At 32.6% G+C, this 18340-nt stretch overlaps 1 protein-coding gene across 1 annotated transcript; it reads left to right on the forward strand.

Annotated features, from left to right (window-relative positions):
• Positions 1 to 33: 33 nt before the first annotated feature.
• Positions 34 to 18136, forward strand: LOC111033840 (lipase member H-A-like). Its single transcript, XM_022314772.1, has 7 exons — positions 34 to 276; positions 9756 to 9882; positions 11906 to 12060; positions 14321 to 14569; positions 16208 to 16396; positions 17652 to 17820; positions 18004 to 18136. Exons 1-7 carry the CDS (start codon positions 213 to 215, stop codon positions 18035 to 18037), a joined length of 987 nt encoding a protein of 328 aa, XP_022170464.1. The 5' UTR covers positions 34 to 212; the 3' UTR covers positions 18038 to 18136.
• Positions 18137 to 18340: the final 204 nt, after the last annotated feature.

Consider the following 18340-nt stretch of genomic DNA (forward strand, 5'->3'; position numbering starts at 1 on the left):
TATCTGTATCGTTTTGCTGTTCGAGTGCGCTGATCCGAGCCGCAGGTATTACAATAATAATAATATTATAGTGTACAATATAGTCTGAATGAGAAAACCACCGAGTCGTCCGACGACATATTATACTAGCATTTTCCGTTTGCAATTCGAGAGGCGACCACTTACTATACCTCGGTATACCCCACTACAGCTGCGACATTTTTGCAGACAAGATGCTGTCATCACTCGGCCGCTTTCAGCTTTTTCTCCTTTGCCTGCTGCAGGTATCGTACTACGGTAAGTACAACCAGCGTAGTAAAATTGGACTTTTGTTCTCGAATCTCACATATTATGTAGATACCTATGGTTTTTTTTTTAAATGTTTAATCGGTAACGGTACGGTTATTCCAACGATATTATGACAATTTATTTATTAATTACCTAATGTACTTATACAATTATTTATGAATATACTATTATGAGCAGTGAGATGGTGTACGTGATGAACCTCTGTCGATTTTCCGTTAAAAAAAATGTATATACATCGTCGACACCAATATAACGAACGAAATTCAAACACGAATATATATTGTGTTCTCAACGCTTCGGGTCGACGAAACCAAATCAGTAGCACCTATCTATATTATTATAATATGCCTCCACGGTCATTAATGCGTGGCACATTTTTACTTCACCGTTGTTACACAATTTTAATATATATAAATATATTATTATTCATCGAAGAGAGATAAATCTGCGAAGGAACCGAGTGGTGAGAGTGTGAGATTATCGTGTTTGTTTGTTGTGCGAGTAAATATAGCGAGCGAGTCACGTACCTATATATATATATATGCATAATAATGCTAGATTATACATATGCATTACATTATAACACGACCTTTTTAAAAATATGAATTTTCCAAACGTTTTTCCGACACATTTTCAAACCATTTTGTCCACCTCACAAAAGCCACGTCTGTAATAATAATAATAATATTCTAAATACATAGTAATATTGCTATGCTGGTCGTATATTGTAATCGTTCCTGTGCATAATATTATTATATTGTCGGGTTAAATTGAATTATTCTGAAACAATTGGGAATCGCGGTATAAAAAAGGAGGACACGAATAGATCCGGGAGAGGTCATTAATTAAAAATGTAGATCACGCACAGATATTTTCCTCATACGTTTTTGAATACTTTATGCAAGTAGGTAGGTACCCGCACTTTGCAGTATCACACATGTAATACACATTTCTCTTTTTTTATATACTTATACAATTCATTTTATATACATTTCTAGACATAAGATAGCTTGTTATTTAATTTCATTGACGTCGTTCGTAAATAGTAATAATTAAATTGGGCACCTATCTATATAATATTATAATTTGCAAAGCGATCGATTATTATGTTTATTATTATTTCTTGACGAAGCATCTCAATACAATATGAATAGTTCTAATTTCCAAGTACCATTTATACATAATATTATGGTTATATATTTAAATACATTTATTTACGTTTTATAACATGATAAACGGAAGTCGGATGTTTTAAAGTGCTTAGATATGCATATCCGTTGGTCATAATACGAGCGCGATTTCAATGACCAATTTGTGTGTGTTATGCCAGGCTAGGCTAAGCCGTTTTATTCGCTATGTCTGGAGTACTTGACGTTTTTAATTTTTACCTTTTTCATAACCCGAGTTCGTTCGCAGTCTTATCGACAATATTTATATTGAACATAATCTTAGTGGCTGAGTACCTCCGTCCTTCAGTCAGCAGACAAAACTCTTAGGCATAGAACCGACGATCAACTATGATAGTACAAATGTACACTATTCTATTATTTACGTAATTAACGGCTGTAAACATAGTGAATTTTGACTCCGATAGTAACTGCTGCAGTGGATAACTACAGACTATAACAATGCTCGTTTATAGTTCAATAAGTTTGAATACCTACTATACACAAAACTGGCGACTGGTGGGTGGTGAACTGATGGGCTAAGTAATGCTATAGTGGACGAGTAGTTACTATTGTTAATTAGTTAATTAATTAGCAGTGTTTTCAATTTAAAAAGAATGTGAAGTTAAATTATAGATACCTTCTACAAATAAAAAAAATGTTATAACAAATTATTAGTACACTCACCCGAATTCTGAGAATGTGAAAAAATGTGTGCAACCTAAAATAATAAAATAAATAAAAATAACCACCTGTGGTATATAGTGGTATGCACCCTGGATAACTTAAATTAACTAGGATACATTCGGGCCATGGATACAAAATATGATCTTTTTTTCTCAGGACGCAATCGGGTGATACCTTATTTTGGACATAGTATTTACTTATCTATTTAGATTTGACTGATTGAGTTCTTATACAAGTATATTTATAAATACGATAACAAGAACAATACTAATTTACAAAATACAACAATATTATTTAAAATTTTAAAAAGAGGAAGAGGGGTCCACATTGGGTTCATTTAACTATATAGTTTAATAGTGGAATGGCAAAAGGGATAGAATATCGGAAAAATCGTTAAGGTAAATCAAAACCATCAAGGATAAGAGGGTAGGCGAGTCTGATTTTCCAGATAGGATATTTTTGAAAACTCGAGATAGGAGATTTATTCTTGGTCATTGGCATATAAAGGTAATTTCTAGACACACTTTGGAAACTACTATTTTATTCGAGTGGATGAAAAGATAAATTGGATAGTCCAAATGTTAAGGTTTGTAAAATATTTGAATTACCTTATATGTATAAATATTATACTAGTTGATCCCCTTCATTTCGTTGTCTGTTAAAAATTCAAACTCCATATGAGACTCGCTGGTGATAATGCGATTAGTATATTATAGGATTTTAGGTAGGCAATCCACCTGTGGTATATGAATAATGTTTTATTTTAATTTAATTGTTTAACTTGATTCCACAATCAAACTCCGATGAGCGGCTAGAAGTGCAACTCAGCCACCTTGGAAGGCAATGTACGAAAATTCGATTTGATGCATGCTTATACCTGATTTACTCGATCAACCAATGCACCTCCCCGGGTTGGAACCTATTGGGTCCAATTGTGAATCCAAAACATCCAGGGAACCATTCAAACATACACAAAACGTTTCAACAAAATAGGTGCAGCCGTTTAGGTAGGCATAAAGGACAGACAGACACACAGACAGACCGACAGACAGACATTTATGTATATAAATAGATTATAGGCTTAAAGCTTATCATTTCTAGTACGTCTATGATATCATTGTTAGTCTACATTTAGATAAAACATTTCAACTGTCATTAATTATTCATTTGTTCATAAGTATTATAATTAAGTACATGATGGAAGTGCTGCAAAAAGTTATATAATATAGTGACAACCGGAATAAGTGTTTAATTGATGATGGGTAAATATCAATTAACTAAAATTATTAAATAAATAATACCTTCTATTAACAAGTTTTATTGAAGAATTTATAATAAAAAAAATGCTCGTTTATAATGAGTTATGATTTTTTTATTGACATAACAATTCTCGTCTTACACGAATTAGTAAAAATCGAATGCGCTCAAATAAACTAGGTAGACAAATTAAATACAAAACTAGTTCAAACGATCTATTGTAATTCTAAGGTAGAAATTGTAATCGAGCTCAAATGGGCAAAAAAGTTTGATCAAATGACTTTAGGTAATTCTTGTGTAGGGTGCCCTTTGCGTTCAAACTGGCAACGCCCCAGCATAAACATATATAACATACACTCATTTTACTATAGCCGAATACAATTTGGACAAAAATTCATATTCTTCAATTATTGAGTTATATTTTTTTTTTAGAACTAAATTGGAGAAGTGTGTGCACTGGGAAGTCCGTGGCCATTTCAACCTGCACCAATATAGGTGTTTACAGGTGGAATAAAAGAATAAAAGATTATAGGTATGCGAGCGCAAACCTTTCTTAGATACTATTCCAAGGACATATTGCACTTATCATGTATTATAGTTATTTTCTTTAAAAAAAATGTGCAATGCTGAATAGGCTTATACAATTGAGATGGGCGTGTAGTATCTAAAATATATTATACAGATATAACTTATAATGTATTTTTAAATCACTTTTAAAAATTATAAGTATTCGATTCATATACATTTACACGAGTTGTACACTGTCGTGTACATAGATGCTCATTGTCTTGTATGTCTAGTCCACCCCTCCACTTTATTCCATACCCGACTGCGTTACTCCGTCCCTGCAGTTTGACTTCCTCGATGATGCGAGTGTTTATTATTACTTTTTTTCGATTATGAGCAGCTTCGGGAAAACGTACGTCTCCGGAAATCTATATCGGAACTCTGCACTGCTCGTAAATACGACACTCTGGTAATCCACCTTCAGAACAGTCAAGCGACTAGTGTTATATATGCTTAATAATATTACATTCCGACAACCTGGACCATCGTATATTACGGAAAAAAATATTCTTAGGTACTTCTTACCCATTTATACCTATTTATAATATTGTGTCCAAGATCAAATCTAATAGTTTGATTATTCTGGGAGATTTTTTTTATAAAAGCGGTAAATATTTATTTTTTACATATCTCGCAGTATTTGTCAAAAATATTACGTAAGAATAATGGTGGTGGTGTAGGTGGATGGGGTGTATGCCCCCCCCTTTGATTACACCACTGTGCACATATTTTAATGTCACAATACTATTAATATATTATCATTATATTCGTGTTCACGCACACGGTATCGGCTTCACCACGCGAGTCGAACAGTTCGGCAGACGTGATGATGTTGAATATGTATAGGTAAAAAACGTCCAATCACGCGCGCAACACGTTCACACACGAACAAGCGTCACCATAAATATTATGATGATAATAATAATATTATTTTATTATAAAAAATAAATATTCGATAGTCGTACCACAATATGTATCATGCCCGTGTGGTGTGCGTTATTGATCTGCACCGAGCGGTGTGCGAGTGTCGGAGGCTTCGTCTCTCTCGACCGTCGCCGCATACAGCACATGACCATCACTGTGTTTACGATAATAATAAAACATTATTGTGTAATGTGCTCGGGAATTTTTGGCAGGGTAGTCGTAGAATGATAACAACACACACGCACACACACACACACACACACACACACACACACATATGCGTATATGATATTTTTTTTCCACGCCTACGTTGTGCACAGAGTCGGATGGGGTAATCTCATTTAACTGTGTATTTACTATATCAAAAATGTATTTTAATAATAAAAATAAAATGATTGATTGTCATGATACTGTTGAATATTGATGGTGTGTGTGTGTGGGGGGGAGAGTTTTCAGAGTAGACAAGTGTCTATGACTACCCCGTGCCCACGCTTATGGTGCTACATATACTATATGCGCTCATTGTGATGAGCATGGTGACCGTAAATTATTGTAAAAAACACTATTGTCGTACGTGATGTGTGTATATATTAGTACGCTTCATTGTCATCGTGTTGTCGTTATTATCATCAAATTGTTTTGGATTTCTGCTCGAGCGATGAGAAACAGAGCTTTCACTATTATATTATACAGTGGTAGTTATAGGTATACATTTTATACCGACAAAAATCTGACAAACGTCTTGTTTCACCGAAAAAGCATAACTTCCAAGCGTGTAGGTATTAAAAACCAGGAATTTCGCACGTCAGTTCCGAACGAGTTCAGATAATGCTACCTTCCATTTGTATCATTGTTTCAGCCGAAACCCTGCAGAACTCGCTTCCTCTTCTGGACCGTGTCTCCAAAAAAAATCATTAAAAATATATATGGACAACCCCGGTTCAGTAAACTACAGACGATAGAGGAAAACGTGTATACTGTATATTATTATTATATTATACCGGTGGCACGATCGAGTACCAACCTATACCTATATAGGTACTGTGTAGCGCATACATTAATTATGCATATACGTACGTTACCCCTCCACTCCAAAATCTGAATTTTGCAATTTTTTTCGAGCAAAATTAGTGCTTAATTCCTGTGAATTTCTGACCGACTTTTTTAAATTTTTTCCATAGGTACCCGTTTTCCCGGTAAATCAAACTTTCCTCGGGAGGGGACTGTGTAACGCGTTATATACTAAAGCTTCATATACCCACCTTCTAAATATCGAACTTTTTGCGTGTCATTTACGTTGACGAAAATCGCTCGTAACCAGTGCGAATACGTCGCCCAGTTTTCGATGCATAACAATAATATATTATTGACGAGTCGAGTAATATAATTATTGATGATTCGCTGCGGGTGACTGCAAACGTAATATATTATTGTTACAAATTCTAACCGAATGATAAGATTAAATTACTATATTAGCTCGATTTAAAGCCGACGGTTCAGTATCGTTTGTCTTTAGTCAAACACATTTTTTGTAAATTTCCTATGTATATTTTAAAGTTTGAACTCTTTACACAGTTCTTACGATGGTCTCGATGACTTAAACAATAACGTTACTCCGGGGGCAGGTAGGTATGCCGAAGCTCATGTAATCTATTGCAGTGATATTGCTGTAATATAAGACACACCATCATCGATTTTCACTATTAAAAAAAAAAAAACAGTAAACATTATTCAATAGGTATACGAATACTTGTATTTTATAAAAGTAGCATTCAATTGAATGCTTATTTTGAATAGTAAATTCGTTAGAATATTAATATTTGTATAATAATTATTATCTTGTTAAACTTACTTATTATTATTTTAATTTTACAAAAACTTATCTCAGTTTTACTATATTTCACCGTCAGTACATATTATTATATATACAGACATAATATTATATATGTTACGATATTCACCACATTAAACTTGTTAATTGACAGTAACATTACACTTGCATATACACATACACACACGACACGTATAAATCCATTACGGTAGTATGTGACCTTGACACAATCAATCATACATCACCGTTCCATGTACCTAGATAATAATACATTAAGTATTTTTTTATCAAACGTGTTGATTTTCGTTTTCACATATGTGAGGATACGACTTAGGTACCTGTATAGGTTATTTTTGTTACCAACACCGTTGTTGGTCTAACCACTAAATGGGTACCGAATCCAACATTATCTTTTAATAGGACTTAATATTTGTCTCAATAAACACACTCGCACCATACAGGCTGCAGGGATGAAAAAAAATATGAAATTTTCACTTATATACCTACCTATTATTAAGTCACACAAAGTCATGTAAAAGTAATATTCGTTCGAACAAGTGATAAACCATTACCTCGGTATAACCCCCGTCCAGGCACTCTATATATCTTAATGACTTAGTCATCGAAATTGTGATATTTTTTTCAGTATATTTCATAATATAGTTTTTGGATCACTTTTTGTAAAAAATCGTAACGGTTGCCGAGTGCCAAAATGAATTGAACGGCTTAGAACATAATAATGTAAAGTATAATATTATTGTAGGCAAGTACTGTTTGAGAACATTACCTATAAGTAACTATTCCTTTTGGGTAGATTAACTATTATAAACGAGAAAAATCCTTGAAATAGCAACTCGGGAGGAATTTCAACCCCCATAACCACCTTTTGTGACAACCCGTGTACACACACTTTAACACTTAAATAATATAAAGAAGTATCATTGCAGGGTTTTTAGTGTATTATTTAGCTTTTTATGCATACATCGCACGATTGCCAATATAATTACTAATCAATTTACTTGTCTTACACACTTATTTATATTGTACTTCATACAATATGTTTTGTACCTATCATGTGTATTGTATATTCTTGTATATCGTTTCAATAGCGTCTATGATAATGTAAGACATAATATATTATAGTCAGAATGTATTGAATCATTTGGGAAATAGCATAGTAGGTATATTATATGACGTTAATGGTTGATTATAAGTCTTATCGTATTCGATTAATAAATATTACGCGTATGGAAACCTGCAGAGAGTATTAGAACGATCATATTATAGATTGTATTTTTTCTCACTTCTTTTATGTTTTAAATAATAACTTTAATGAAATAATTATAACAAAATGTTGAATTCCTGTAATATGTATAAACCATCAATAAGGCTTATCGTGCTTACAAAAATAAAATAATGGTCTTAAATGATCATAATAATTTCGTCAACGAACATACGAACATGTTATTTTAAACAGCTGATAGAAAAAAAAAATCATGTCATGACAGAAACCTTCCGAACCATATAGGGCTTGCTGTTAAATATATAATTATAGATATTATATAGTCGTAGCACTCAGCGGAAAATCGCTGCAGTGTCCTGGAAAATACAGTCACGTATAACCTCAATATCAAAAAATAAAGCTAGTGTACCCGCGTGCATTACACGACATTGTGTCGTTGTCTGAATAATCACTACGAATGCACATTTCCAATTAAGGTAAATACCGTTCACCACCATATTAGTTTGTGCAGGTCCTATTGACAGGGGAGAAAAGCGTTCATCATGATTATGTCGCTTCTTCACTAAATCGTTGTTTTGACCACCAAGCAATCGTAAAGATAAAATCGTAACGTTTCTCCGGTGTATGTATAAAAAGGTAAGCCAACAATATAGGTTAGCACCGTTGATATTGACACCATTGTGTACGAGTTAAACATTTAAATGCATCAGCTGCCTCAAAAGAGATTTGTCACGAGGTGATACTTTTCATACTATGTAATTATAGAAAAACGATTCAAAATCAAATCTCGTGTTCCATTCGTAGCAGTATATAATGCATTTAAGCGACCATCATGCCAAGTACAGTATTCATTGCAACAAAACATATTATACTCACTGTATATTATTGTAAATATTTTCTGTTTAAAAATACCGCATCCGTGTGCGTATCGGTGTATGATTTGAATTCATATAATTCAAATTGGCAATCGTCATCGCCGTAACGGATGTAGGTAAGCGCATTGTCAGTATATATCATAATATCTTATATTATATTATGCACATTCGCACAAACTATTCATCGAACGCGACATTGACAATACTCAACAAGTGTCGTTTACCATACGAGATACATAATATATATTGTGTACAGGAGATGTTCGTTTTTATAATGTCGATGCAACTATATGTTTATACTGAACATTTTCTCGATAGTATATTAAACGATGATTTAACAATAATGTATATACAGTGGTCGCCGCTTATTAGACTCACGTTAGGACCAGACCATTGGGCTCACCATTAACCGAACGAGTCAATGAGGCAGAAGGCCCCAACAAAATTAAAAATATATACTTATTTACTTAAAAAATGTTTATTGAGATTTCAGCATTTAAATGTATAACAGTATAAATAATGTATTGATATTTAATAGAAACAATTTTGTTCATTCAAAAATAAAGTAGTAAACCATTGTAATAAGCTATGTAAATAATAAATTATTGGTAAAAATATATAAAAAGTTGATTGGATTTTCCCTTCTTCTATTCAAAATGACCCCATTAACTGGTGTGTGCTGTGCGTTAGTTCACGTGCAAATCGGGACCAGCCGTTTTGAGTCCAATAGGTGATTGAGTCAATTGTCAGTAGCCTTTTGCCGTGAGTCCAATAATATCGGCGACCGCTGTATATTATTAATTATTACCTAAAGATGTGACGTTGTATGTATACGCGCGTACGGCCACGGAGGTACTATAATTGTTATAATATATTGTATAGACTGTTGTATTGAAATATTTATTTTATTCTTGCAGTGTCATCGACTCAAGTGAACTCATTCGACGATTTATTTCGCGGCAAAATTTCAGAAAACTACGAATCTACAATGGACTCTTCTCTCGTCAGCGTTAACGAATCTGTGACGTTTTGGTTGTATACAAAGTAAGGGTTAGGGATGAAATGAAACCGTTGTTTTGCTCCGACGACAGCTGTTTTTCAGATTTAATTGATCAAAAACACAGTTCGTAGCAGAGGCTTGAAAAGAAACAGTGGAGTTACTTCATAATACCAAAATAAAAAATATTCATTCCTATACCTAATTAATATGCGCAATAGTTTTAATAAAACTGAATAATTAATATTCCATATAGCTTATTATACTCGCTATTAAAAAGTTTTAAACATAAGCGTGCATAGGTGGGGTTGACTTTTGTTGAGGATTTGTGTTGAGGTAATACTGGTATTAGACGGATCAATAAACATAGGTAGTTTTTTTTGTCAAAGATGTCTTATAAATTAGTCCCAAATAATAATTATAAAAATATAACAAGAAACATGCAAGGTTGTAAGGACTAAATTGCCACCACAGGAATTGCCCATAAGTTATAAGTTATAAGTTATAACCGTTCAACGGAATTAATAAAATATATTTAAAACATTGATAACAAACATTATTTAATCACCATTCATTTTTGATAAACTCCATAAATGATAATGGTTTTCATTTATAATATTACAGTTTTCATTTTTTTTTTAGGATAAATATTCTTATTCTTCTCGTCTTTCATTGTTTATGATTATGGGTACAAGGTTGTAGATCTATCTACAATTGTAGTTACTTTACTTATCAGGTTATTACCTTTTACCTAAATATTAAATGTATGATTATTACATAATTATCGCATGTATTAATGTATTAATGTATTATTGTATCATACATAAATACTTATTATAATATGCATACTTCGAAGAGTTAAAAAAAAAAAATTATTAACTTTGTAATTTTGTAAAAGATTGCAATTTAAGTAATGTCATAATTCTAAAAAAAAATAGGTACCTGACATTCGTAAAAAAAGTTATTGTCTCACACAACCAGTGGTTTATTATTATGTTGAACGCGTGATTCGCGATGTTCGAGAAATCTTCAAACGACGAAAACAAAAAAATAAATGCATTTATGTATTTTTTTATATCATACACATTTATATTTTCTCTCTTAATAATAAGGATTTATGTTCTGCGAGGGTAACCTATATCTGCGTTCAATTTCTAATTTCTAATTAACGTCTAGATGGAACTTTTGAACCTCTCCTCTTATATGCATACATTATTTTTATCATTTTCACGGCGGGAGCTTACACGTCACGAGCTCACTAGTTGTCGCCAATACTGATTTTAATATACGGTTGAACACTCATTAGCCTGCAATCGTGTGATCATAATATAGGTATATTATGATGGCCCATATGGGGGGAAAGCTTATAGAGTGTTATTTCGGGTCAGTCGCGGATCGCCACCATTCCTATTTTAATTTAAAGTATCAGTGACCACACTATTTATTCTCGATCTTCACTGCGTCGTCATCATCGTCACGAGAATTCAGATATTCAGAACGGAATATGCGACAAACGTGTTTCGAGGAGATCAACTCTGTGAAAAAAATTTACTCTCACTATTAAAAAACATTATACGCATCACGTTGCAATGCGCCTGGCAACCCGGCAAGCACATCAATCCTTTTCAGAGTATACTTGGATAGTAAAAACTTCCCGAAACGATGTGACGAATAATTTATCATCCGTTCTATTCGAGCCGAGTTGATTTTCTCTGGTTATGGTTCATCAAATCCATCAATATCCGAAATCGGTGAAAATAAAAAATATTATATATAATATATGACGTTAAATTTACTATTTACATGTTATACGGCACAGAGGCGCTATTGAATGAAAAAATAAATTAATATTTTGGGCACTAACTTGTTTCTCCTCGTTGTCCATTCCCTTTGACAGTATTAGTGCACCAGGTACTTAAAATTGGTAGAACGCGAACACGGGAAGTTTGTTTTCTACTGTCACACGCGACGATGGACGTAATAGTCTTATTATTTTTTGTTTCTCGGAACGACCAGCGCCATCTTTGCGCAGCGGTCGTGAACTTGACAATCTTTGAATTTTGTTCGCAGAGTGCGCCCCAACAACAGTCGCAGGCTGGTGCCAGACGACCTGCAATCTTTGAAATCGTCGGGCTTTGATGGCGGAAAACCGACCAAAATCGTGATTCACGGTTGGTTGGGCGACAGCGAAGACGACCAGAGCGTCTGTTTGACTTTGAAGACCGGTGAGTACCTATTGGCTAAATATAATTTATATTTATTATTGTTGTTACTTGTCGGTGCAGTCGGTTTGAGTGCCAAGCGCTAAAATTGGGTTATTGAGATTGCAAATGGACAGTTATTAAGGAGATCCAAAATGTACAATTTAAAATTGCACGCCTGCGGGTTATGTAAATGTGATTATTAGTGTATGTTTACTGTGCCTTTCGCACGTACAAGTCACCACCTCGACGTTCTGTCCGTGATCGATAAACAATTTATGCTCATTTGCATGTATTCTTTGTTAATCATACCGGCGGTGAAACAATATCTTGATGAGACTTATGAATATGATTTGAGTATATGTCTGCTTGAGATTGATTAGCCTGTGTTTTAGGTAATATTTCATTTGAGTTTCGAATAAACAACATTTAAAATGTCATACAATTTTTATCAATCAAAGAAAATTTTTGAAAACTCTTGTGAACCTGAATTTAAGTAGACATAAGACTAAATCAAATCACTTTACAAAATCATAACCATATGGACTGGGGCCATCGCCCATCGGTATGATTGACAAAAGATTGGAACATTTTGGTCGAAATAACTGGCTGTTTGTGTGCTTGTGTGTTTTTAATAAGGGGCAATAATTAGACAATTTTGACGCCCATGGCATTTGTGTTAGTCGCAAATGATGATTGGTGTGAGTGGGAGCATTGGACTTGAATTTTTAATTTCGTAGCTTAAAATAAGAAATAAAAGTTTGTGAAGACTGATCATATTCAAAATCGTATTATTATGTGGTTTAAAAATAGAATTTTCAAAATCTAAATCTAAGTCCAATGCACCATGTGAGTAGCGTTTCTTTTGCTAAAAAAAAAAAACCAAACAGAAATGATCAAAATCAGATCACTCTATAAGGCGTGAGAATTTTTCCTGTAATTTATGTTTTTGAGAGGTCACGTGCGGGCCCCTTAATCAATATTTTGAGTAGGTATTTATGTGTACATTGTGTACGGTTCTGATTCATTACGACGAATGGTTTTTGGTTCTTACTTACTGTCTGCCTGGAAAATTCGATGAGCGTCACGGTTTGTCGAGACAAAACTAGATTATTTCGCAATCAATCAATCGAAGACTTGATTAATTGACACATTCAGCGAGTTTTGTTGATTTGTTCAATCATTACTAAGAATAAGTTGTCAGGCCATCTGGTCGAGTGCTCCAAACATCCAAGGTTACTCGTTCAGTGGAGATGATGTGTGTCGACACCATAATATTATAAAAACCGTCAAGAGCTACATAAAGTACCTATACATGTAGTGTAATGTGATAAAACGTACAATAATATTTTAATAAACGATTATAAAACTCAAACAATTTTACTTGTCCCGATAAATTAATTAAAAAATATGACCTATCTTTCCAGGGACTTAAATGGGATTTTGTCGGAACACTATAGGTACCTACTTATTGTACTCAAAAGTCAAACCCAATGAGTGTAGATTACTCACGGCAGGTTATGTTGTTGCACATAAATCACTGATAAAACTATGTTCTATATATCAGTGACATTCGAATAACTATAGTAAAAAAAAAATTATACATAATAATTAAAATAGATAAAATATACAATTTATTATACTCGCCGCACTATGAAGTTTCTTCAATGGGAAGATTCCTTATTCAGTGAATCGTTCCCTTATGCCAATACACGCATTCATTTATTGTTCGATATAAATGTTTATGAAACAGATTGAGAAGGAAAAAATAATATAAATATACCTACCTATTTGCACAAAGCAAAACCGAGGGGGTGAATTGTAAATATAGATCGACCTCCCTCTCGGATTCGCAAACATTTGGGCATCATAATAATACGAGTATGTAGTATTTTATTTTATTGAATTTCATGTATTTGGGCTTCAACTTTTAAATCTAATCATTACCATAATTACTCACATCATGCAAAATAAATTATATAATTGCATTTATTTTGTTGTATTGATTGGCAGGAAATAAGTGAGTTAAGTTTAGTATACCGTTCAGACCAATCATATAAGGATACCTAATAAGTGGATGTCGTGAATGAGCTGACATTATGAAGTTATGTTCTATATGTTTGAAGGCTGATAAAGCGGAGGGGGTGGGGCAAAGTATAATAATTTATTTTATAAGCGCGATAGGTCCTAGATAGAAATTTAACTCTAAGACCTGGCAGCGTACAAGTTGTGGTTTTGTTGGAATTTTCTTTCAAACAATGTTGAAGCATTACATTTTTTTCAGAATATTTCGCGTTGTACGATTACAATGTGGTGTGCGTGGACTGGAGCGTGGTTGCGTTGGATTTTGCTTACTTTACGGCCCGGCTGCGGTGCAAGGACATCGGAAACTATGTAGCTGAAATGATAATGACGATGACGGAAAACACGCCTCAGACCAACGACGATGTACACATAATTGGTTTTAGCATGGGAGCCCACATCGCTGGTTATGCCGGTAAACGTCTTGAGGGAAACGTGCACAGGATCACTGGTAATATAATATAATAATATGTAAATGCGATATCGATTGCTACTAATTTATTTTGAGTTACATATGTTAACGTTTTCCGATAGAATAATGATGCTAATAATATAGGTACCTAATAATAATGATTTTTATTTTAGGGAATGAAATTAAAATTAAAATTTTAAACAGACAGTGTAATATATATGGCTATAATATTTAGTACATTGATTTATAATAAATAATTTCAAATTAAAACATAATAATATACAAGGCCGTGGCCAGAAAAATTTAGAGGAGGGGGGGGGGGTTTAGAGTATAAATATTTTATATTATATAATAAAATATGAAACTATAAAAATATAATTTAAATTAAATTAATCTTTATTTGAAAAATAATTAAATCTTATTTCAAAAAAAATTTCGGGGGAGTGGAGTTCACCCCCCTTGACTACGGCTTTGATAATATAATATAATATATGTATAAGTAGGTAAAGACATAAGCTAGGTATATGTAACACAATATGATAATAGACAGGTGTATAATATAATACTTACTTAAATGTAGTGCACTGGTTACGAAGCTTTTAACATTTATCGTATCTTTGTTTTTTAAAGAATTTGATTGTTTGTAAATTTTTGAAAACGATCGTTTTGCTTATAACGTTTACTTTATGCTTTATCGTACAAATACATCTATACATACATACTTTTTTAACACATTAGAAATCGAGAAATGATTATTTTTTAATCTAATAAGACCATTCGAACGTGTTTGACTACAAAATATAAGCCCGTGCCCGATTATTTGAAGCAGATTTTGCGCCGAACGTGTGCAGGTATAATAGATACAGTTCTTAAAAATATTGTTGATGACTAGATTCAATACATCGAGTGGATACTCGACAAAAGATTAAACTGTTTAACTCAATAACAATGACTAATAGAAAAAAAAAACAATCATAATAAAAAATAAAAGTATAGTGTGGATTTTGTAAGAGATCGGGTTAAATTCCATACAGAACTGAATGTTTTGATGTTTCTATTTTTTTTTCGAATGGAAATGTTCATACTATAATTTTCATCTTGAACAAGCCGTACATTTTTCGAACAGAAAATATAATTTGTCATTGTTATATTGTATACATACAATATAGATGTATGTAGACAATAGACCACTTGGATGGGTTCCTCGAATATGCTTCTAGATTTTAAATTGGAAAGGAATAAATACACACATACACAGAACACACAGTATATAATTATTAGTAAATCTAATTTACTGATGGATAAATCACGTTCTGTGTTTACAATTGTGTTTACGTTTACACACTTGTACTGGTATTATTTAATGTAATAATATACTGCAGTCATTAAATTCAATTTTTTCATCCTTGAGTTTTCAAACCCGTCACTGATAGTGTTTTATTCCGAAATTGTACTTATATTACATATTACAAATAGGTGTAACCATTGACTCTAACCTAGAACCACTTACCCGACGACATTTCGAAAAAAATATGCGATAATTAATGCGTAATATAGACACAGCAATTTAGAACAAGAATAATAAGAAAATGTGTAAAAAAAAAAAAACGAATAATAAGTAAATGACAGATTTAATATTATAATGATTTTTTTACGACGTACCTATACACGTTCCAGGCTTGGATCCTGCTAAACCGATGTTCTCCATCAAACGACCAGCCGAGAGACTCGACAGAACAGATGCGCAATTCGTGGACGTAGTGCATACGACACGTCTGGTGATGGGGCAGCACAAGCCGATAGGAATTATCGATTTCTATCCGAATGGTGGCAACACGAAACAACCGGGCTGTGGATACGATTACGGTAGATAAGCATACAATAACAATAATAATAATGATTATTATGATAATGATATCTATTAATAGGTATGATCAATACGACTATATATCGTACCTATACTGTCAACTCGATTATTTGGCAACGGTAAATAATAAGGGCGAAACCTATGTGATATTATTTTTTTGGTGAATATAAAATACCTACGTGTGTTCACTGATCAATAATAATTGTATAATTTGAATATGCGTAGGTTTATTATACACCTCATATAGTACCATACCCATAGTATTAGGTATATACATTCATTCTGAAAATATTTGTTGCCGGTATCATATTAAATTTTACCGTTTAAAAAAGATGATGAAAATCATGATATTTTGTATGAACAAAATTATTTGCAACGGAACAAAATAAAAACATGTAAAATTAGACCAGAGAATTGAAAAACATTGAATGCCCTATACCCGGAAAAGTGTGAAGGAAACATCTAGTATATATAGATAATCCAATAGTAATAATATAAACTTTTAAGACGACCTTTTATGGATTTGTGTAAAACAACTATAGGTATCTTCAAAAATATGCTGAAAATGTTGATTTTTTGTATGACCACAGTTGTTAAAAAATGTAGCTGAAATAATATAAAAAAATATGGTGGTTAAGGGAAAAGAACAAAATCTATTGTTTTACACATCTATAGATGCGTAAGAATAAGATACAGATTTGAAAAAAAATGCTTGAAAAATATTATAGCTGACAATGAATAACTATAGAATAATTATCAATAGTGTTAAATTTAGTATTCAGATTATCAACATTTTTGACTGTATCGTCCTTGACATGTTGAAAGCTATCCTTGAGTTGTAGAATTTCTTTGATATCAAATAGATCAACATTTTCTGGGTTGGTTGGATTTTAAAGTCTGAGAAAGAATCTTTTGGGGCTGGGGCATTTGCTACATCGTCATATACGTTATTAGCTTCTTTTAAGTAATCAATATCATCTTTAGTGAGTTTTTGACATTTTGCATGCCATGTCAAGTCAAAATCAATGCATGTTATGATGCGTGCTTTTGTAACATTGACGAAACAGGTATTGCATCTTAAAATACAATAAATATATATTACGTAATGGCAGGTGGTTCATCGATACACATAGTAATAACACGGAAACTGCGATCAGAGACCTACAAAAACGAATTTATACATCTATTGTCTACTAATAAAAAACCTATAAAGCTCAACTGTGTATATTATCACGAGTTTGATATATTTTTTAGTGTACGGCGAGGTGTGTAGTCATTATAGAGCCTATGAGTTGTATGCTCGGTCCATTCGGTCCAAAGACGAATTCAAATCGATCAAATGCGACAGTTGGAAAGATTACGAGCAGTCCAAATGCGAAGATCCCGAGAATTACACGTACATGGGCGAATTCGCAAATTCGAGGTATTTGTTTTTTAGTAATAATAGCTACGATTGTATTATTTTTATGTTTTATTATGTATCACTGGTTGGATTGTGGTTTTAAAACTATTTTTGTTCTATCGTTAAATACTAAAATACTTTTTATTAATACGATTAAAAGCAAAGTACTGTGGATTCAACATATATTTTTAAAATTTTTTTCAGTTATTCGGGCAAATATTATTTGTCGGTTGTGTAAGCCGTGGCGCTGTTCGTATCGATATATCGTAGAAGTATTGTTCAACATTAAAAAAAAAAAAATTGATTTGTTTGTATACTAACTATAGTATATATTATACATAATCACTGTAACACTTTAACTATACAATGTTAAAGTTTGTGTTTTACAAACATATTGTTTACGTTTTAATTAATATCTGTGATCAGTAGTTTTGATTTTATATGATCTTATAAAATGATTGTATACAAATTCATTTAGCATTAAAGTATTATAATATTATTAATGTAATCTAAACGAATAAATGATATATATATTATATAT

Source organism: Myzus persicae, unplaced genomic scaffold (assembly GCF_001856785.1).
Source record: "Myzus persicae strain clone G006 unplaced genomic scaffold, MPER_G0061.0, whole genome shotgun sequence".
NCBI lineage: Eukaryota > Metazoa > Arthropoda > Insecta > Hemiptera > Aphididae > Myzus > Myzus persicae.

What these genes read in the sequence shown, in the direction of transcription:
- LOC111033840 (XM_022314772.1), top strand. Translation starts at nt 213, where the DNA reads ATGCTGTCATCACTCGGCCGCTTTCAGCTTTTTCTCCTTTGCCTGCTG. An exon ending in GCTGCAGGTATCGTACTACG is followed by an intron (nt 277 to 9,755) that starts GTAAGTACAACC and finishes TTATTCTTGCAG; the next exon opens with TGTCATCGACTCAAGTGAAC. An exon ending in GGCGAATTCGCAAATTCGAG is followed by an intron (nt 17,821 to 18,003) that starts GTATTTGTTTTT and finishes AATTTTTTTCAG; the next exon opens with TTATTCGGGCAAATATTATT.